The sequence below is a fragment of the Melanotaenia boesemani genome, chromosome 3, assembly GCF_017639745.1.
Source record: "Melanotaenia boesemani isolate fMelBoe1 chromosome 3, fMelBoe1.pri, whole genome shotgun sequence".
NCBI classification, from domain to species: domain Eukaryota; kingdom Metazoa; phylum Chordata; class Actinopteri; order Atheriniformes; family Melanotaeniidae; genus Melanotaenia; species Melanotaenia boesemani.
Window position 1 is genome coordinate 32,722,233 of NC_055684.1, and position 23,233 is coordinate 32,745,465.

Here is a 23,233-nt window from a genome sequence, read left to right on the forward strand (position 1 = left end):
AAGCATTTATCTTTTCTTGTTGAAGATGTGACAGAACTGTCTTGCAGTGTTTGCTTTAAAGCATTTTTTATTTTGATTTAAAATATTTTTTAAAAGCTGTGCAACTTCTTTTCTGCTTGACATTTTAGAAGCAAAATTTTGTGTAGTCCTATATCAGTATAAAAAAGGGGGAAAGGGAAAAAAAACTTAACTGCACACAAGCACAGGCCTTAATATTTATGGCAGCAGCGCTGAGGAAAAGTGGATCTCTGGAGCCCCCTTGTGGGTAAAAGATGCAAACACATCTGTCTTACTGGCTAAAAAGTATACGCTGACTATTGTGGACAGAAACGTTTAATTTTATTGCATTATTTGCATATTGGTCAGAATTTAATTATATATCACATAAACTGCTTTTAAACAGTTTTCTCATTAAAACTTCGTTGATTTTTTTTTCAGTCATTAACTGTAATTTTGTTATTTAAAGTAAATGGCTGTAAATTATTTATTTTTTAACTATATATATTTTAATTAATTTTTTTAAATCATCTGGGTTGTGAATGCTGACACGTCCCACCAGGAGGAGACCCCGGGATGGAGGGACTACATCTCTGGCTGGCCTGGAAGCCCTTCGGGATCCCCACGGATGAGCTGGTTAATGTGACTGGGAGAGGGAAGTCAGGGCTTTCCTGCTCCCTGCAGCTGCCTCCGTGACCCGACCCCAGATAAGCGCTAGAAAATGGATAGATGGATGCATGGATGGAAATGGAAAAGTATTTTCTTTATCCCAGGGTAAATTTCTAAATACTTAATTTTATTAACTTACTTTCCATATATTTTATATTTGTATACATATCTATTAAACCTATTATATGTAATATTAAATATTTTGTTTATATTTCATGATTTCATTAATTAATTTATAACAACAGACATTAAATGCATGTTTTTTGTTTAGTTTTTTTTTTTTTTTTTTCTTGCATTTAATGTTACTTCTTTGGTTTCTTTTTCCCTTTTATTTAGAATTGAATTAGAAATTCAAGGCATACGCAGACCTTAAAAAGCAGATTTCAAAACACAAATTGGTTTTGCTTCACTTCAAAGTCCATTTTCAATGTTTGCACATTCAATACTTTAAGTTGCTCAGTCACATTTATGTAAGTTGCAGGCTGCATTTGATGAACTGATTGAAAATGTAGGCGATGCTAGACATCAAACTTTTTAAAATTGACAGGAATAATAGTAACTGACTTAAAATAATGTGGCAGCATGATTTTTTTTTTTTTAAACTGTACCACATATGTATTCACAAGCCCAAACACACAGGAAAAAGGATATAAAATTAAAAAAACACCAACAAGCCAGTGAATGGATTCTGGTAAAACATTTTATATCTTCAGTAAATTCAGAAGCACTTTTCCCTGTGTGGTTGCCCTTCAGAACACCCTCAAATGGAAGAACAGAGGAGGCCTGATGAGCTCTTTGGAGTGTTGGCTGAGTGGCTGTGCAACAACAGTCAAACTGTAGCAGAAAGGCACAGATCTGGACAACAGCAAATGCAGAGTCAGTGGTACAACACCAGACAATCACAAAACACTGGTTCAGACTTTTTCTAAAGTTGGTCATATCCAGTCTCCATGGACACAACAGTCAGAGAGGAGGGAGGCAGCTGGGGAAAAATTCTGATGTAGTTCAGTCTGACCGCAAACCTTACATTCATCAAAGGAGCAATTTCATTTCAGTAAAATTACAGAATAATCTTTTATGCATGTTTGGCTCCAAATTAAAACGTCTAAGCAGAGAAAAATAAAATCCCAATCATATAAAAAAGTGTCTTCAATGTACATTATCTCTTCCTCTTTCATTTGATATTCAGAAGATTATAAATGTTTTCCCACTCCTCCTTTGAATCATTGGCTTAAATGCATTTACAGAGCATTTCCATAAAATGGCTCTGAAAAAAGAGGGCCGTTTGGAATAAAATTAAAACAAAACTAAAAGAACAAATACAAATAAAACACAGTTAAGTGGCTTAGTGGCATCCAACGTCTGAAACAAATCATATTCAATGTACAAAGAAAAACAATAAAATACTTTCCAGTGCTTTGGGAGGTACAATAAACAAACTCTAGAATAAAGAAAACAAACACTTCTTTTAATCAAAAAAAAAAAGAAAAAAATCACCTTAAATCTTTTTCTGTTTTCTAATGTTATGATTTCTGATCAAAAGCCATAACAAATCAAAGTCAAGCCCCAGGTCTAACTCAGCAGTTCCAGCACAGGTTCACCACAACCTGTTCCAGCCATCACTGTGACAACTGGATAAATGAATTACCTTTACATGACAGCTTGAACGGCGACCTTAGCTTTTACCTCTGCAGGTGGCACTTTAATCACAAGGAGGGAGACGGCTGATCTGAAAACAGCCTCAGGGCACACTGCAATTTATTTACATGTATCCGAGCACAAGAATGCGTGTGGTAGGTTGAGTGTCTGCATGTTTCATGCATGCATGTTTGTGAGCTGTATGCTGACTGAAAAAACTAGCAAACTTTCTCATTCTTTTTCTTGTTAAACCTCATCACTCCTTTCTTCGCATGAGCCTCTTGCACAAACCCAACAAAGTAAAAAAAAAAAAGGACAGTTAACTTTCTGCCTATAAAGGCATGGTTGAAGCAAACAGAAGCTAAATGCATTTACCGGCATAATTGAATGTGATATTGAATCTAAGGCTGTAAATGAACCCAAACTTATAAAACATAACAAGGACCAGCTGCACAAATCAAAAGGCACACACAGACAGGGACTATGCACCTTTATAGTGAACATCTATGACTTTGATCCTGCTTCTGTTACAGTACCTGAGTATTCGACACCTCTGAGAATTAGATGTTGATGGATTTGATAAGGTGGATTTCCCCTCAACCTTCTCTCCAACACCCTTAACTGTGTTTTCATGTGAAAACCACTTCCTGGTCTTCAGACATTGTAGAAAAGGGGATGAAAAGAGTATTGAAAAAACTGGGGTTGGCAGTGTGTGTGTATATATGTCAGTGATAACACATGAATTTTGGGTAAAAACAGGGCAAATGTAACAACAGGCTTTATCTAGAGCTAGATTTTTTTGGGCCTCCAACAGTCCATTGTCCATCCTCTGAGGTTTTAAACGTGGACATTTAAAGAAATACGCTCCAGCTTTGAAGACCAACACAGATCCTTGATCAACACTGAAAGGTGTAAAGGAGCCTAAAGGAAACAGTGGAATAGCAGAGTGAGGAACGCAACAATTTGGCACACTAATTCCCCCACGAGATAAATTATGCATGCAAGACCATAAAGCTGTTTCTATTTTATTAACTATCATTCATTCAATCATTTACAGTTATTAAAAGAGGTTGTGTGTGGTGCAAAACTTGCCCTCTATCACATGAGACAATGCACTCGGTTGTCCTTGTATCTGATAGTGTAAGTCTAATTAACTGCTGGTTTTGTCCGCTCTTCAATTATGATTCAGAGCCACCTTTATGGAATCGAGGCCAGTGTGCTATATAACCAACCTGGGATGTGCCGGCTGTGCTTGTAAATGCTCAGACTACTGGGCAAAGTTTCAAGCTGCTCAGATTAACTCACAGGCTCATCTGTATGAGTGCAAATGTTTATTCTATGAAGCGTGTTTTCATCTGTGTCAGTGCTGTGTACCTTCTTCTGACAGTAGCAGAGATAATTGTACTACAACTGAGTGTCAAGTGTGTGTAAGAATTGTGTGATGCATACATGATTCCTTCTTTCCTTTTTTTGGGCTGTGTTATTTTTCTGTGTTGTTTACGTTTTTACCGTGAACACCCAGAAGCCTTGTGTGTTTAAGTGTGTGTATATATGTGCATGTGTCTACATTATGTCTCCATCCTCTATGCTAAAGCTGGATCTGCGGCTGGAGTCGACAGAGGCCTCAGGAGACATTGCAGAGAGCAGCGGATCTCCACCCATAGGGGACAAAGGCTCATCCATCATCAAGAAGCTCAGATCGCCTCTCCTCCCCTGGACATCCAGTCCACCCAGGTCATCCATCCCAGACATGCCATCTGAGAATCCGGGTATCCCATCGCACAAGTCCAGCGACTGGGCAAAGTCAAAAGGCTGGGAGCTGCCCACAGCTGGGAACTGAATGGGCTGCTGGGGTTGAAGGTGGTGGGGGAGAGGTGGCAGATGCCTTGGCTGAGGCTGAGCCTGACCCTGAGGATGGAGGTGGGTCTGGGGAAGGAAATGGTGCTGCTGGGCCTGAGCCTGATTATGGTGTAGCTGGTGGGGCTGTTGGTGGGCTTGTTGTTGGGGGTGAGAAAGGTTCTCCTCTGGGCTGGTCTCTTGTTTTATATAAGAAGGCATCATTTCAGTTGGGTTGAGGCCAGAGGGAGAGGTGTTGGGCAGACCATGCAGACGAGCCTGCATCTCCAACTCCTGATAACAGTTGGCAAAAGACAACATCAGATTCATTTAATTTTCTATATTCCTACAAGAGTGATTGTGGGGGAACTGTACCTGAATTCGTAGCACCAACTGTTTGTTGGCCATCTCCATTCGTTTGAAGTTGTTCTCCACCTCTCTGGACCTCTGTACGTCTTTCTGCATGCGCTTAATATACTCCACAGATGCCCGCAATATAGTGCCTTTGTTCCAGCGCACATCACTATGCACAGAGTAAATACAGGAGATTTCCATACATAAGCAACTGGCCGTATGTAAAAGTTTAATTTTAGGTCACTAACTGTGCTATCAAAGCAACTTACAGGTCATTGGTTTTGGGAATCATGGTGCCCAGTTCTTTGATACGATCATTAATGTTGAATCTCCTCCTCCTTTCAACTACAGAAGAGAAGTAAAAGACAAAAAATAAACAATAAAAATTAACCAGGAAGGGTAAAAAATATCCAGAACATGTTTTGGTATTGCAGGTAAAAAGTGCACATTTGTGCATTTTAGAGATGTACAATAATGAGCAGAAAGGGGCAAACATTTAAACACACACACACACACACACACACACACACACAGAGTCACAGGCAATTACACTTAAGTGCCAGGACAGCAGAAATGATCAGGTTAACTATCCACCCACCTGTTGCACTATGTCAGCTAAATCAGCACAAAGCCGTATAAAAATGCAAGACACTGATAAGGTTTGTGTGTGTGTCTGTGTGTCAGTGTGTAAGTGCAAATATTTCCAAAGAGATATACAGTAATTGAACAAAAAAGAAATCTCTAAAAAAGGAGGTAGATAACTTATTTATGTATGTAAACTGAGGCAAAAACTTACTCAGATTGTGGTTATCTTTTTTCTGTCTCTCCTTGGCCAGCGCACGGGCTTCTGTGTCTTTGCAATAACAAAAAGTTATTAACTAATGGCTGAAAAAGTACCTCAACACAAACATAAATTACCAAACACAATAGAAGCAAATATTTCAGATGTGCTCAGTGATAAACAACCTCTGTATCACTTGGTAACATAACAGTTTGAGTTCAGACAATCTGCACAACTTCCTGGCTATCAAAATGTGACCACAATAGTTCAAATTTGAGACGTTTCTTCGCACCTGAAAGTTCTCTTTTGATGGTTAGGTTGGCAGGACAGGAGTTACTTGTCATAGTAATGGCTGGCCCCTTCATTCCAGGACCTGTGTACACATCCAGGTGACTGCTTGACAATGGGAGCTGGAAAGGGAGCACATACAAAGTAACACATAAGTACAATAAATTTATATTTTTAAAGAACAATTAATCAATTCACAGATGCCAATTTGATCAGCGGAAAGGAAAATAAACTGACAAAGCATTTATGTTTTTCTTTTTGCACTGCCAGCTATTTCACCCCGGAAGACATTACATGTTAGTGGAAGAAACCCACACATCATAAGCACTCAAATGACCCTTGGTATAGAGTAGAATACAATCATCACCTCTTCTTCAGTCCTAAATGCAACACGATGCCCTAAAACTTAAAATATGCTTTACCTATCCTGTAGCAACCACACAAGGGGAGTGAAAGCTTCTGAAATAAATTAAAAAACAGAATAAAACAAAACAAGTATAGTTCTGCATTTTTTTTCTGAGTTCCATTCGCCAGCTCATTCGCAGCTTCACTCACCTTGTAAATTTTATGAAGTCAGTGTTCATGTTAAGTGTGTTGTAAAGAGCAGATAGCAGGAGACACATTCTTCATTAAACTATAATTCCCAGCCTCTCCCTTGCTCCTGGATTGACCACATCCTCCAAGCTCCACTCCAGTGCGAATCCTTTGAATTCAATTAACGGCCGAGGCTGACTGGGCCTTATTATGGCTCAGTGTAACCATCCAAATACATACACACACACATACATTGAAGAGTTGAACTGTTTTCTTGTGCCTGGCATTCAGTGGTGTCCCCAGCTCTCACTAAACTTTAAGATTCCAAGAATTCCATGGAATTTGCTACTTTAATCCCCATCAGGATTAGCAGGTGAGTTTCACTCACTGTTCTGACAGTTGGGAATAAAGCAGGAATTTTTTTGCAGCCGTGTCTTTCTCTCAGATGCTTCAGATGGGACTTGCTTCTCACACACTGATCCTTCTAAGTTTGATATGAGCATGCTGCCCAATCTAATCAATCAGTGTAACAGAGACACATGCATGAAGACATGCTTCGGGTGATTAAACTAATCATCCACACAGAGTACGAGATAAAGCTACAGGAGGGCTTGTGAGGTTCCCTCTTTAACACATACACACAGCGATGGAAGCACTGAATCAAGGAGGTGACCACACAATGTGTCAGCCTGCTACACTTTAGATTCCAGTTGCAACCCAGTATGATACACTTAAATGCATTAAAATCTTGATTCTAGTTCTGCAGAAACAGCCATTACACACTAACACAAGAAAACAGCTCAGTAAACTTAATGCCATCGCCCACCCCACCTCCTCTGCTATGGCTACTCCTGTAATCAGGGACCCAAGGCTAGGAGTTAGTGCCTCTGCCTTGACTTCAGTTCAACAAGCAGTCTGAGAAAAAAGAACAAACGACAACTCCCCCAAGTTCAAATCAAGTCATATTAAAGTAGGAAAAGAGCTCCACTGTCTTACCAGCTGAATCTGTTCTCCTTCAATAACTTCCACAATGGCATATGTCTTATTCATCTCCTTCATCCTACACTCCTTCCCTTACAAGGCCCGAGGAGGGGGAGGGGGGGTTCTTCTTCTCTTTTTGGCACTGGCAGCACATGCAGCTCTCTCTGGCACTGCCGCCCCTGTCCTGGGAGAATGACCTCGGCAGCACTGCTAACGTCTTTCTTCTACCTCTGCTCCCCCACCAAACAGGACTGAACTTTCCCCTAACTGGACTTTCAGCCTGTTTTCCCCTTGCATAAATTGTCCTCATCCCTTTTTCCCTCCTCCTTTCTTTTCCTCCCCCCTTTTCTTCACCACCTCCCTCATTCCAAATGTCTTGTAAACAAGTTGAACTCTAACTGGTTGTTTAATTGTTAATTTTCTCAGTGTGTTCTCTCAGACACAAAGCCCTGCACAGTCCTCCACCAACATGTCTTCCCTACAGTTTCTAACTATGTCCAACATGGTTTAGTGAAGGAATGTTTAGTGTTTAAGTCAATTATACACTGCTTTGTGCATTTGCTTTAGTTTGTCTATGTGTTTGTGTATATGGCTACATAAAAGCATAGCTAATTGCTTAACGTGGGTATGTGCAGAAACAGAAAGTGGATTTGGAGCAAAATTCAATAGCTGCTTTAAAACATTAACTCACTAACAGAACCAACAGATGCACAGACAATATAACAATGCCTGATAACAGTAGAAACAAAACAAGGCTATTGATAATAAACAAGAACTGACACAGATACAGAAACAGTGATTAATAGGAACAACTGAAAAACAGAACTCTGACTGCTGATGACTTGGCCTATCCAACGCTATGACTCATTTTAGGAACTGGACTCAAATAAATCCTAATGAGAAACAAAGTTTAGGAGGTTTAAGGTGATATTTAAATGCCACGCTTTAATCTCATCTCACCAATAAACATGCAAAAATATGTTACTTTTCTATTTAAATGTGATGCAAGATGAGAATGTTTTCTTAAAAAGATATAATATCAAAATATAAAGAGAAGAATTTTAATGTTTAATTCTGATTCCTCAAACTTATTAAAAATACCTTCAATAATAAGATTAAAATCAAATTTATTACTCAAAAATTAGTTTTACAATTAAACTAGCAATAAAATCCTCATAGTTCGCTCAATTTTAGTCTTAGAAAAGAAAAAAGAAGTTACCACAAACTATCAGTCAAAGCAAACAAGTTCAGTTTTTACACACCAAAAACACCAACGATAAATTTGCCTCATAAAGCTTTACTATCTATACAACCAGGGATATCCTCGAACTTTTAACTTCACAGCTGCAAAGTACACAAGTCGTATAATGTAAAATACAGTGAAGATGAATCACTTGTCTTGATCGACTGCTTCTACTCACTGTGTTTGGCATCTGGATGGGATCAATGTATGTTTGAACATCATCATAGCTGGACTGCATGCTGATGATGTTATCAATGACCTCGTCCATCTGAAAATGAAAAACAAAGCAGCTTTTACAGTTCAGTTTTATCGACATAGCACTGCAGTGCAACTTAGGTCATCTCAGCAGCTAATTGTAGGACTGCGTCAAATGTAAAGACTTGTTTTATCTACTGCAGCGAGGAAAAAACACTGACACACTGTACATTTATTTCATTAAGGCACCAGAAACCTGATGGCATTTAATGACTACTGGGATTATTTTCTCTTAGAGAGACAGAGAGAATTGAGGTTGCAAGTTGAAGGCAGAGTTGGTCAAAGTCTTCTAGGTTCAAAGGCCCCCACATTCTGCTGTTTTTCTGTCACTTGTTAAGCTGTAATTACAGCTGCAAGGCTATTATGGAGCATTTAAATTCCACTGATTACCAACCTCGGTTATTGCCAGTTAGTCACCACTTTCATTCACACACACATACTGTATGTACAACACATTAACACCAGTTGATCTGCAAATCCTGCTCCTGCCTGCAGTTAAACATTACGATGCTTTCATAAAATGTGGAGGTAATGTCTCTTTGGAGGTAATATTCAACCCTCATAATTTCATATACAAGTGTAATTAAGCCATATTTTGGGGATATGTGAGTGTGGTTCCTGTAAATTTAGCTTTATAAGACTATGATGGTTATATGTGTATGGGTTTATGTTTATGCCACTGTCTGCCCACACATCTACCTCCTTCTCATGGCTGGAGCCAATGTTGAGCATGGCCATGGGACTGTTGGGGGCGCTGCTGCCTGACATTAACTGCTCTGTTCGCATGTGTGGGGAGTGGAGAGGTGGGGGAGCAGGTGCTGATCCCCCTGCAGGTGCCATGTTGGTGGGAGAAGATGGTGGCATTAGCCCTGTTACTGCCTGGACCGTCTGAGGACACAAAGAGAAACAGAGGGTTGATACTGTTAATGAATGATAGAGCACTGAGTTATTGTCTACATCAATAATGTTGTGCTGAACAGATGAAAAGCAAAAAGAAAAAAAACATAAAATAAATAAACAAGTGAGAGAGATACCTGTTTGGTGGCGTAGGTGGTTGAAAGGTATTCTTTTACTTGCTGTCTTCGTGACTGACGGATATGATAGTCTGTTGGATTCTCAAGGTGGGTCTGCACCTGTATTGATGAAATACATCAACACCAGTGCCATCAACTCTTTTACCATCATTAATTTAGCAGCAAACATGAAATTTTGCAAACATGTTTGAATATTATTTATGTTTATGTTTTTGTTGTCCAACAAGATCTTAATAGTAAAGAAATTTTTTTTAATTACAACATCCTAAAAACAAAAACTTATAATCAGAATTCATTCAATTTAAGGTTTGGTGTTTAGTGTATTAAATAAATTTATTAGGTTTTTATTATTAAACTCATTAAACTTATTAAACTCTCAAATCTCTTGAGATCTCTTTTCCAAGAATGTCCTGACTAAGATAGGTAAAAGTTCAGTTCTGTAATAAAAACCATCATTTTCATACACAGAGCACGGAAAAAAATACATGGAAATATCATAAAAAGGAACTCTAAAAACATCATTATTCAAGACATGAAAAGCTTCAAATACCAAAACCTCATAAATGTAATCACCACAGTCATTGTTAACCAAATGGGAGCAGAATGTTAAATCTTAGCATTTATAACCAGACATTTCTGCTTCTAATATGTTTAAAATGAGCTTGTTTATTTAGTTGAACCAGCTCCTTGAAATTCAGGTAATTTTGCAGTTTATATCAAGGAAAAGGAGCAACACACTTAAATACTTCTTTTTTTATTTCAGGACATCGGGGCTACACAACAGGAGCATTTCCTCGGAAGAAAGATTTATGTTAGTGGTATTATAAAAGCTCATTACTTCAGTGTGGTTTACCACTAACATTTAAAGCCATAACACTGAGCTCAGACTCCTCTATCTCAATAAAGTGGCAGCACCAGGACATAGTAGCTTTAAGTCAGTAGTGATGTCTACAGGAGTAAATCTGCACTAAATCCTCTGGTGACACTACACAGCACAATGTGCTGGCCTCATTCCTTCACATCAAAGATCAAAGCTCAGAACTCTCCAACTTTAATAGCAAAAAACAGGATTAAATCAAATGAAGCAGAAACATCTTTAGTAAACAGACGTTTCTATTTCTTCCTGTTATTTTGTGTATACCTTTCTACATTTCTTTTACAACCACAAAAGCACCAGAAAGCACATCCTCCACCAAGGCCAATACCATATTCTCAGTTTTAAAGAAAGCAGTCTACTTTCCAGAGCAAAACGTATTGAGTTCCTCCAGTGGCCACGCTTTACCTCTCCTATAAGGCCCATGAAATTTGACTCTGTGGTTATTGCATAATCTTGCTGACAAACAGACATCAATCTACAACGATCACATTCCTGAACCTTTGCTGTCACCTTAGTGGTGAAACAATTCTTGACACTTGTATGCAAAAAAAAAAAAGTACACATTTAAAATATGTATTGTCTCATGATCCAGAGAAGCAACTAATCCGATTTGACCACTCTACCTATCACGGTTGTGTCAGCAGCAAATGTGAAGTCCAAACAGAAAAAACACGCCCCAGGAGGTATGACAGGTTAAGTGTGGGTCTGACACAGACAGTTTTTTTAATCTACAACAGGAAAAACATGGTGATTTCATAAAACCTGTTCCATTCACCCACGCATACACATATGCACACAGAGTAAACTGTCAATACATTACTAAATACCATAAGGAGTGCATGCACACTGGACCAAATTACAGCTAAAAATAATCACAAAGCAACACATTCACATCTAGAGGACCATTGCACAAACCCATACAGACAAACACGCCATTAAAGATAAGGACAAACACAGGCATCTCTGGAATCAGCCCAAATGTCACTTCAGCTTTATCTGCCCCTGTCTGACCATATCTACATCGCTCCTGTCTACCCTATCACTAAACATGTCAAACGTTTCTTATCTCCCACTTCTGTCTCCCTACCTGCTTGCTGCTCCACTGCATTTTTTTCTTTGGCTCTTTTCAAACCAGCCCCTGATTTTTCCCTGCAGTGTGAGAGGCCACGACGCCTCCACTGCACCCTCCTGTCCTGTCTCCTTCCCAGCAACATGTGATTGGATTAACAGAAGAGCACCAGCCCCCGGTCTTTTTAAAAACCCAACTAAACCAACATCTTTTTTTTCTTAAAGTCAATCCCATCAATGAGCTTTGTTTAAAGATTTTTCCCTCTGTTGTGACTGCAGTCAGAGGTTTCACCACGTCATTTTATTCTCACAGACGTTGCTGATGGCCAGTTTAAGTCTACAAAAGAAAATTTGTGAAAGCAATGTGAAAGGGGGATGGGGGTTATGTTTTCAGTAAGAGGATCAAACCACAAATCTTTATTAGTTCAACCAGCTCTATGAGATCAACAGCAGTGCTTTTAAGTCAACACACTGATCTTAACTAATGGTTCAATTACTAATCAATAATGTAATGTAATAAAGAAAACATGTATGCAAAAAAACTGCCTATTGGAGCTTCTATAAATTACAAAAGAGCCCCACCCCCCCTCTTTAACAATGTAAACATATTAACAAATAAAAATATTAATTAAAGCAAGCAATATAAAAGAGTCAATCTGGTATTTATCCCAATAAACATTTACATACTTGTTAGGAAACCAATTAACAACATCTTAATCAATAATGTGAAGCACTGCTTGTGGCCGCACTGACCTTTAGAACCTCCACTGGAACCTGCATGCTTTGGTATTGCTGTGGGGTGCTAATGGCTGGCGTGGGTGCAGGTGGTGCAGCCATGCGGTGCTGCATGTACTGCAGGGCTGCATTCTGCTGCTGCCGCTCACGCTGCTCCTCCTGCTGCAGCTGGTCTCGCATCAGCTGGACACAAACACAGAAAAACACAGAACTGCTTAATGAAATACTAACCAGGGAAGTTACTGTACTGTATTACGTTACTTCTGGGTAAGTCACTTGCAAAATTTTAAATAACCCCGTAAGAAAACAATATGCAGAGAGAATATTTAAGTATTTAAAGGTCAAACAGAGAGACCAAACATTTCAGTGGAAAAACTAATGCCTGGAGTATTACCATACTATTCTCTCAGAGCACTACTCAAGCAATATGTCACACAAAATGTTTCACAGAGCAAAGATTAAAAATAGTGTTGAACATCTCTTTTACAATGTCAGTTTTTCCCATTTAGATTTGAAAGAAAAGAGTGTCAAGGCTCTGTACCTACACTAGAAGCGTAAACAAAATTTTTACCTCCTATTTCAGTCACAGACATTCTGGTAAGTATGCGTCCTGTGAGTCAAGACTTTTAATAGGCCACTGAGGATTTTTGTGTTTGAAAACAGAATTTTAAATTTAATTTTTAATTTTATGGGGAACCAATGCCATCAGCACACAAAATGTTGCTCAAGAGGCCAGTTTAATATGACAATTAGAAATAAAATGAAAAGAAAGAGAAAATGAGAAAGAAAGAAAGAAAGAAAGAAAGAAAAATCCTGGTTAAACAAATTAGTCCAATATTCTTCACAGTATTACTGAACGTAAGTCATTAGTTTACTTTTATAACACTTTTCAAAGACAAATTTCACTACCTGCTTTAGGCCAAACTAATGTCATAACAGCTATAAGACTGGATGAGGATGAGCCTTTGTGGTTTTAAGGCAAAAATAAATAAATTATTAAAAACTTCCCTTCTGTCAGAATTCAAGAGTAGAAAAGTTATTTCCTCAGGTTTCATAGATAACTAGATCAAACTCCAACAGGTGTAAATAATGCAGTATTTCCATGTACAAACTGGAATCTATAAGATAAGTATGAACCAGTCCGAAGCAGTAACCTCATCCAGGTCTATGTAATAACTAAACCTTTTGATATAAACCATTAAACACAATATGACACCCACTGCTAGGGAAAGTCTTGCATGTACTTCATACTAAATGGTGGAAGGCAGATGTGTTGTACCTGCATCCGCATCCCGATGCGTGAGGCCATTGCTGGGGGGCGAGGGGGCAGGGGAGGGCGAGCCGACGTTAATGCAGCACAGTCCAGCCCGAGAGGTAAGGGAGGCTGTGGAATAGATAAAGAAAGTGAGAATACGAGTACAAGAGAAAGTGGAAATGAAAGGGTTTAACAGAGGTGGCAGAAATGACCAAACCGATACAAAAACATTCACTTTCAGAAATCATTGATTTTATGTAGAAGTTAAATGTCTAAAAAGAATCAGTGTAAATAGCGCTTTCTGATTTAGTCAGTGTCAAGATGTAACAAGTGCAAGTATTTCAATACAATTTTAATACTGTATGTATATAGCTTGTCACTCAATCCTTGGGGGATGGGATCACAAATATTTCTAAGTAAATGTGTTGATGGATTACAGCAGTAACTGCCTGCCACTGCTGCTGATGAAGAAACACACAGTTCACACAACGCTCCTACAGTCACAGGGATTTTTGTTTTTCCTTTAATACCATTTAAAAATGCAGATGCACTCTGAATGTCCACTGAAGACATAGTATATAGTAAGTTTTTTTAAAAGCTATACAAACACCACCTGTCTCTCTCCAATATTCAACTGTCTCAAGAATCAAACAGTCTGAATCAGTGTATAAAATGTTTATTTATTTTGTTAGTTAGTTATGTAATCATTCATTTAAATTATTAGGTGTCATCAATTAGCTTTCAATAAATACCAACATTAGATATACACTATCACTCAAAAGTTTCTTGTGAAGAAATGTTCTGAGAGAAATATGACTGCTAGGATTTGATGCAGCACCATGTTTTGCTTTTATGTGGTGGAAACAGACATCCTGCATTAACCAATAGATGAATGACTTTTTCTTCTTTGTTGTTTGTTACGAGAAATAGGGAAAACCATGTCACATATTTCCACTCGAAAAGTAGTAACAGTTGAGTAGTCACAATGGAAAGAAGATGTTTAAATAATCACTTTATAATCGCATTGCAGTCATTTGAATCGTAATAGAATCATGCTTAAAGATTCCCACCCCTAATATATATATATATATATGTATATATATATATATACATACACATATAAAAAACAAATATATATGGATGGATGTAAGGATGATAGATAGCTTAAGGGTGTGTATATGTCATCCAAGGACATCTTTACATTCACTTCATCACATAAAGTTGTGTTGAACTAAGGAGGATTTACTTTGTAATGTTGGAGAGGTCATGTGGGAGTCATGTTATCTTGTTGTTCTTGGGAGATCATGTGAGAAGAAAGACCAGGGGAACACCCATCATGTTACTGCCATCTCTTCATTTTCTTTTTTAAAACATATACACTTGTAAACATTCAGAGGGGAGTCCCAAAACAGATAGTTCCCCTTCTGCAATGACTAGAGCTCATCCCCGCATGACTAAGCTTGCTTCTATTCAAAGGTGAGTGGTCCTGAAACCAGACCCAGATTTCTGCTTTATGAAAATGCTGATATGTAGAGGTCTGCAATATCGTATCATTTGAGGTACTAGCAGTAGATTTTTTGACACCAGAGAAAATGTAATAATGTGATATCACATGATCACACATTTCTAGCCTGATTACGTAATTTAACTGCGCCTTAACCTGTGTAGGGTACCAACAATTTTTCTTTCATTTTCTGTACTGTTCAGTCATGTAGGGTACATCCTGGACAGGTCACCAGTCTAGTATACTTATTGTTTGGCCAAAGACATCAATATCTTCTGTGATATTGTTATTGAAATATCATAGAAAAATGCTGTCATATAATTTTTGGCCAATATCTCCCACAACCGTACTGATATGTTGTGGAATGATAGACGGCAGAGCATCAGACAAAGTCTGATTCCTCCACTTTCTTATCAGAAACACTTTTTGTTATGGTCATAAAGAGAGAAAGACACAGAGAGGAAGACAGACAGAGAGAGAAAAGCTCATTGTGCATGAGGTACAATAAGAAGGGCAGCTCCTATTGAGAGGGACTGAAGCCGCCTGTTGTCTGAAGTGTACATTTCAGCGTTCGAAGGGGCACACACTGCCCGCTTTGTGCCATTAGATGTCCCACATGAAAACACACACCCATGCAGAGATACACATTGAACACATACTAGCATTCCAGCCCAAACTTGTAACAGAATGCGGACTTCAGCAAAAACTTCCTGACATGGTAGTAGTATTTGTCTTACTCAAGGTGCTCACTTGCACAGAGGAACAAATTTTTAAACTTAGGTGTGAACAGTTGTGGAGTGCTATAAAGTGAAATATAGAGTCTGACAAATAGGGCTATTACATCTGGAAATTCAGCTTGGAAATCAAGAGTGTCAGCTAGGGACAGATTTGTGCTCAGAAATGCAGATGTCTAAAGACAGAGCCATGTGTTACACAAATTGTAAAAGCAACTTGGGATAGTATATATCCTGTTCATAAAACAGAGCATAGCCAATCCTACAATGTGTCAATCTACCGGTCTGAGCCTTTAATTATAAAGTTACTTTATATGCTAGAGTAATAATAATAATAATAATATTAATAATAATAATACATTTTATTTTATTTAAAAAGAGCCTTTCAAAACACCCAAGAAACTGTACAGAAGAACATTAAGACGGTTAAAAACAATAAATACAAACAGAGGACAACATTAAGATGGTGAGTGTGTGATTAGATGACCTAGGACTGTCTGAACAAGTGTGTTTTGAGTTGTGATTTGAAGAGTGGAAGAGAGTCTATGGTACGGATATCAGGGGGAAGAGAGTTTCAAAGGTGGGGAGCAGAGCGGCTGAATGCTCTGGTTCCCATAGTGACGAGGTGGTCAGGGGGGACAAGAAGCTGGAGAGAGGAGCGAAGCGAATGGACAGGAGAAGCAATTGCAGGAGGTCAGATATATATGAGGTCAAGAAGGATGAGAATGGATAGAAAACCAGAATCTGAAGCTATAAGAAGGTTGCTGGAGCTTTTGAGGAGTGCTGTTTCAGTACTGTGAACGGGACGGAAACCGGATTGAAGTACTGGAGTAAAACCAGATTGAGTAAAAATATTGGCCTATTACAATGTCCCATAATACTGATACATACATGTACACAGAATTGTACAAACACCTCTCCTGGAGGTCAATACATAAGATCAGGATTGAGATGGTTCTTCATTGGTTCAGGCATTCGGATGAATACATTATCTGGTAGTAAAATATAGATAGCCAGAACTTAGTCTATGACCGCTCATTGCAGGACGTAAAATATAATTAGGACAAATAAGACATGCCTCCTGTATTTTTTTATAAGTTAATATTAGATCCAATTTCTATCATTTAAATGCAAATGTAATTTATTAAAGAGGAAATCCATTTAAAAGGCTTCCTGTTTATTGTTATTATTACTTTATATTCCTGGTGCATCCAACTATATCCAGATGGTCTTTGCATCTTCATCTTTTGTTTTTCACCTGGGACATAATCAATTCCATCACTGTAACAACTTAGTAACGGCTGAATAAAATGGGCATACTGTAAACAGAAGGAAGTGAAGTGAGCGCCACAAACTCTCATGAGAGAGGAAAGATGCCATGAAGTGATTGTCGTGTGTGATATACAGTTGTGTTCAAAATAATAGCAGTCAGGTTAAAAAATTGAGTTAAGCCCAAAGTCCTTATAATAGTTTTTATTTCCATGCATTGGTAACACTGCACATTATATTCTAAATCAAAACATGAAGAAAAAGCAGACATTTCTTTAATTATGTTACAGAAAATGAAGAAAAATGAACATTGGGCTGTTCAAAAAAATAGCAGTGTCTGCATTTTACTTTACAAACTCAAATATTTACTGTATGAAATGAAAAATATCCAGGATTCAGCATTCCTATGAATCACTAAACTAATATTTAGTTGTATAGCCACAGTTTCTGAGAACCGCTTCACATCTGTGTTGCATGGAGTCAACCAACTTCTGGCATCTGTCAACAGGGATTCCAACCCAGGATAATTTGACAACGTCCCATAATTCCTTTGCATTTCTTGGTTTTGCCTCAGAAACAGCATTTTTAATGTCACCCCACAAGTTTTCTATCGGATTAAGGTCCGGGGATTGGGCTGGCCACTCCATGACTTTAATTTTGTTGTTCTGGAACCAAGCTGCTGCTCGCTTACTGGTGTGTTTGGGGTCGTTGTCTTGTTGAAACACCCATTTCAAGGGCATTTCCTCTTCAGCATAAGGCAACATGACCTCTTCAAGTATTTTGATGTATCCAAACTGATCCATGATCCCTGGTATGCGATAAATAGGCCCGACACCATAGTAAGAGAAACATCCCCAGATCATGATGCTTGCACCACCATGCTTCACTGTCTTCAGAGTGTACTGTGGCTTGAATTCAGTGTTTGGGGGTCGTCTGACAAACTGTCTGCGGCCCTTAGACCCAAAGAGAACAATCTTACTCTCATCCGTCCACAAAATGTTTCTCCATTTCTCTTTTGGCCAGCCAATGTGTTCTTTGGCAAATTGTATCCTCTTCAGCACATGTCTTTTTTGTAACAGTGGGACTTTGCCGGGGCTTCTTGCCGATAGATTAGCTTCACACAGGCGTCTTCTAATTGTCACAGTACTCACAGGTAACTTCAGACTGTCTTTGATCATCCTGGAGCTGATCATTGGCTGAGTTTTCACCATTCTGGCTATTCTTCGATCCACTTGAATGGTAGTCTTCCGTTTTCTTCCACGTGTCTCTGGTTTTGCTTTCCATTTTAAAGCATTGGAGATCATTTTAGCCGAGCAGCCCATCATTTTCTGCACTTCTTTATACGTTTTCCCTTCATTAATCAACTTTTTTATCAAAGTACGCTTTTCTTCTGAACAATGTCTGGAACGACCCATTTTTCTCAGGTTTTCAGAGAGAAATGCATGAGCAACATGTGCTGGCTTCATCCTTAAATAAGGGCCACCTGATTGACACCTGTTTTCAATCACAGATTGAATGACTTCACTAATTGAAATCCACACTGCTATTATTTGGAACAAGCCCCTTCAATTCATTATTCAATTACACAAACTCAGGAGCATGCATATCATGAATGTTGGCTCTGTTGGTTTTCTAAGACCCCACTACAGCAACTGGTAGATTATTTGCCATGCAGTAATATAATTTCTACCAAAAACAGGTTATTCATGTTGGACTGCTATTATTTTGAACACAACTGTATTAAGTACCAGTCCAATTTATCACCATGGCTACTGACAAGCTAAACAACAATAAGAATTTCTTATTGTTGTATAAATGTTTGATGCAGCAAAAGCAACTTTTCATATAAAACCGGTTTACATTTGTACACAAACTTGTTTTTTCTGTTGAGAATTTTTGTAAAAGCACAGTCTGTCCCACTTTGAATCTTTAAAATCAAAATTTCCCCCAAAAATGATTTTAAGGCTTTTAAAAATCAGTCCGTTTTGGAAATCAACTTTTTGAGGCAGGGCTTTAATGATTACATTTCAATGTATCATTTTCCTAAACATCTGCAGCAGGCATCATAGAGCCTCCGGCTGTGACTAAGTAATATATGTTCTGTTATACATTACACATAATGAGACAAGATATCACTTCCTGATATATGGTGACACACAACTTCTAGGCAGCTTAATCTCCTACACGGGGCCTTCCCATTGCTTAACATCCACTGGGGACATTTGTGACGCAATACAAGCACACAGCGGCCATTGTGTGTCCAACGCTGTAATGTCATGGCCCCTTCACTTCAAACACTGACAGCCAGTAGGAGGAAGCAGAGCGGAGGAAGCCCAGGTCAAAGGCTAGCTCTGGATCGTGCCACATATTAGTCACAAACACACATGCGAACAATAAGCACACAATACACAGAGTGATATTTCAAACATACTGTGTGATGAAAACCTGTCTCATGCAACACAATACACATTCATAGACGACACACGAAAGCACACTCACACTCGGAGGGGAAGTGTGGGGCCATGGCACCTGTGCTTTGAGACATGGTGTTAATTTGTGGAGAGTGTATTTTTAGATGTGATCGTGCAAAGCCAAGGAAGGCCTCTTTGACAGCCAGCACTTATGTGTGGGATATACACACATACTGTCCTCTAATAAAATGTGCCTGCAGAACCAAGGTTTGCAACGTGTGCAGCCAAAGCTTCAAAATAACTTCAAAGGTAATTCACGGCCATATTTTATTTTGACAAGTAGGTGACGTGTAAATCACTAAGGCACAGGTAGTAAGAGTAGAGGGTCAACTAAAGGTCACATAAATATCTCAGGGTCTCTTGACAACAGAAGGTGTGTAAAACCTGGCCACATCATTTATAAACACATGACATTAAAGACCCATTCCAGCAGTTATTAATCCCATAAAAGCTCATTGGTGCTTCTCAAAATTGTATATTTCCACATTTTTGTCCCTTTAAAGACCTCTCATGTCCTTAGAATTCCTCAGGGTATAATTCTTAAACTTTTTCCTTATTCAGTGGAGGGGGGTTGATGAATATGCTAATCTGACCCCACTCACAAAGCCACACTGGCCTTCCCTGCCTCCTCCGACCGTGCAGCACTGACTGCTACACTATGGCAGTTTCTAATATTAGGGTAGTTTAACTATAAATGCATGAATCAGAGAGCAGTTCTCAAGAATAAAAAGAGCTAAACATAAAAGGTCACAAGCAAGTGGAAGAATCAAGCTGATTATACATTTGCTTTCACCAAATTTTCCAAGTATACTGAATAATATCAATAATAATACTCTAGCTAGTAACTTGTGCAATGAGCTTGACACTCATGGGCATTTCATGTGAGAAGCACCACCTGCCTGTGCTCAATTTTCATCGGTGAGATGTAGGTAGTAACTACCTGGAATCTAGGTTGGATGGATGGGTCACAGTGAGGTGGGCAACTGCTGCCCTCTGTACAGATAAACTCATTGCATATGTCCAGAAATTGCTAAATGTACAAGAAGAAAATGCACACACATTCAAAGCTGACAGACAGGTCCTCTCATAATTGCCATTTCTCTCTGATAAATAGTTGGAACAACATCAGACTTTATAATTAGTTTATTTACCTAACCCCATCTCATTTGGGGTCAAAATTAGCAAAACAGCAGTCTGAAGTGCAGAGGACAGACTCACGTCCTGTACCATTTTGATGGAATGCTAATGTCTACAAGTAACCTGAACACAAATCTTATTTTTCTGATTAAGACACAAAGGTCTACAGAAACAAACACTAAAACACACTGAGTAGCCTCTTCATTTCTGCTGTGATCTTTGCCTTCTCATGCTATTGATTTCAAGTTCAGGCAAGTTACCTTCAAAGCCCCCCCCCCCCCCCCCCCCTTTTAAAAGAGCCAGTATTGGTTCTTTGAAACCATATATATATCAAGTGAGTTAAAAAATCTTGAACTTTTATCTGCCAAGCTGTGTAACTTCACATGCAGCCCCACTTTCACCCTTAATTCTGTTAGAATTCAAGTGATCTGCTCACTTCTACTTATTGTTAATGAAAACCTTTAACAACATATTTTTAGAAAAAGAAAAACAACTTGTTTTCTAGAGAAGGCCTCCAGAAAATCCCCGCAAAAAAGAGGACTTTCATTTTACCATGATGCAGTTCAGTCACTAGCTTTGTTATGCTGATCGTCTAAGACTATTATCGATAACAAATACTAGAAAAAAATTGCCAAAAAATGTAAATTGATTTTTTTGTACAGGTCATGACATGATAAAGACATGCAAGTTGGACACAATTGTGAAACAATACTTTTGCAATAATTGCATGATCAATAATCTTCATTTTTAAGATTTTCTTTTGACCTGTTAATATCAAAAAGTGAACAAAAAGCAATAGTCAAAACACACAAACACACACGTTCTGCATCAAGCTGCCTGTCTGCCTGCTCTAATGACTAAAATAACCCTCTGCTCTCTGTTCTCCTTTTCAGGAACACCCTGTTCCCCTGAGCCAGAGTGCATTTTTTTTCTGTGCATGTGTGTATCCACATACATCTGTGCCTGTGTTTGTAAGTGGGGATGAGGGCATACACATAAAAGTAAAGTATGCATATGACTTATCTGGATTCTGGGTTTAATACACACAAGCAGATCCAAGCTATTGATATTTCACAAACCACCACCATCACATATTCAGCGAGCGAGGATGGTATGATTATGCAACAAAGCTGGAATTAGAAGCATGAAATCCTGGTCATGGATCCATGGTCTCACACTAACACATGCTCACACACAAACAGTTGTATCCCTTAGCAACAGAAGACACCAAACTCCTCTGCTTGGACGTGCAGACAGACAGTCTGGCAGACAAAGTGGGATCATTTTCACTTTTTGACTTTCAAGTAAGTTGCTACTTTAGTTATAAAAAACTTCCTGTTACCACCTAACATCTGTAAGCATTTATAGCATACAAGGGTGTGGATGCACATTAGATCGGTCACCTCAGAATCCCAGATAAGGATTCTCATTTCTATTTCCGTCATTCAAGTCAGGATTTTCTGGTGGTTCCATTTCTCCACAATCACAACAGGTACATTTTCTACATCAGCATAGACACAGACATGTAGACACACACACAAACATGCACACACATGTACAATTACCTGTTTGAGAGGAAAAGACAGCTCACAAAAAGATATACACTCTGCTTATTCTGCCCACTACATGTCTGGTTGCTGAGGAGCTGGTGGCCAGGGGAATTCATTTTGAGATGAGGACAGGCGATGAGGACATAAGACAAGAAACACACACACACACACAGAAAAAAATGACACACAAAAAGAAAGAGAGAACAATTGTTTTGTTATAAAATGGTCAGACTACATTAATAGCTGCAATAGTGAATGGTGGTCATGGAAAAGCAGAGGAAAGTGGTGAAGTATCAAAGAGGAAGCTGCAGGTGTGTAACATGCAATTAGAAGAACTTAGAAGCAAAGAATTTCCACAGCGGATGCAAAGAGAGCAACAGACCATGGCAAAGACCTGAGCATGAACATGTGACAAGATGTTACGCTTAATTGATTCTGTTATTCAGTATATTTTCTAAACTGTAAATTGTTGCTGCCCTTCATAAATGACTCTTTGCAATCAAAGTTTAAACTTGGCAGCACAATCTACTATATCTGCTTTCCAGCTGTTTTAACACCCACATTTTTCAAATGAGTGGAGACTTGAGCAGGTTCACCTTGGATGTTTCTGGAACACAAAAATAGAGTTGTGTACACACTAGTAAGATATTCTAAACAGTGCACTCTATTTTTGTATTAGGGGATTACAAACGGATACATGGCAAGTCCTAAAAGATGGTCAGTGGTCTTACATGTGCAATACAGAGGTGGACAGAAAATGCTGTGTCATTTACAAACAAAAGAAGTATTTTATCTCCTCATCTACTGTCATCCAACATTTCAGCTTAGTAACCAACTTTAAGAAGGTCATTTGAATGAATCAACCAAATTCATAAACACTATATATGAATCACTGTGCCTGTGTTCTTTTACACAATCTAATTATGGTCCAACAAGAGAAACCTTTTCCAGAGTGAAGCTGCTTTCCTGAGTTTCCTGTGCTTCACAGATTGCAGAAAAGTCATTTGAAACTATTGAGGATAA

The 23,233-nt window shown here is 38.6% G+C and overlaps 1 protein-coding gene across 5 annotated transcripts in view; it reads right to left on the reverse strand.

Moving 5' to 3' along the window:
• Positions 1–1,348: 1,348 nt before the first annotated feature.
• Positions 1,349–23,233, reverse strand: part of tfeb (transcription factor EB) — a 32,316-nt gene continuing 10,431 nt past the window's right edge. For 2 of the 5 annotated variants that reach the window (XM_041980961.1, XM_041980960.1), the window contains exons 2-12: positions 22,226–22,305; positions 13,570–13,674; positions 12,309–12,473; positions 9,611–9,709; positions 9,276–9,464; positions 8,500–8,589; positions 5,568–5,685; positions 5,291–5,347; positions 4,764–4,839; positions 4,516–4,663; positions 1,349–4,434 (exon numbers count right to left, since the gene is read on the reverse strand). In XM_041980961.1, coding sequence (XP_041836895.1) covers positions 3,868–4,434; positions 4,516–4,663; positions 4,764–4,839; positions 5,291–5,347; positions 5,568–5,685; positions 8,500–8,589; positions 9,276–9,464; positions 9,611–9,709; positions 12,309–12,473; positions 13,570–13,599 — 1,539 coding nt within the window. In that variant the 5' untranslated portion in view covers positions 13,600–13,674; positions 22,226–22,305 and the 3' untranslated portion in view covers positions 1,349–3,867. The remainder of the gene's footprint in view (positions 4,435–4,515; positions 4,664–4,763; positions 4,840–5,290; positions 5,348–5,567; positions 5,686–8,499; positions 8,590–9,275; positions 9,465–9,610; positions 9,710–12,308; positions 12,474–13,569; positions 13,675–22,225; positions 22,306–23,233) is intronic. The other 3 variants (XM_041980957.1, XM_041980958.1, XM_041980962.1) reach the window with 2 other exon arrangements.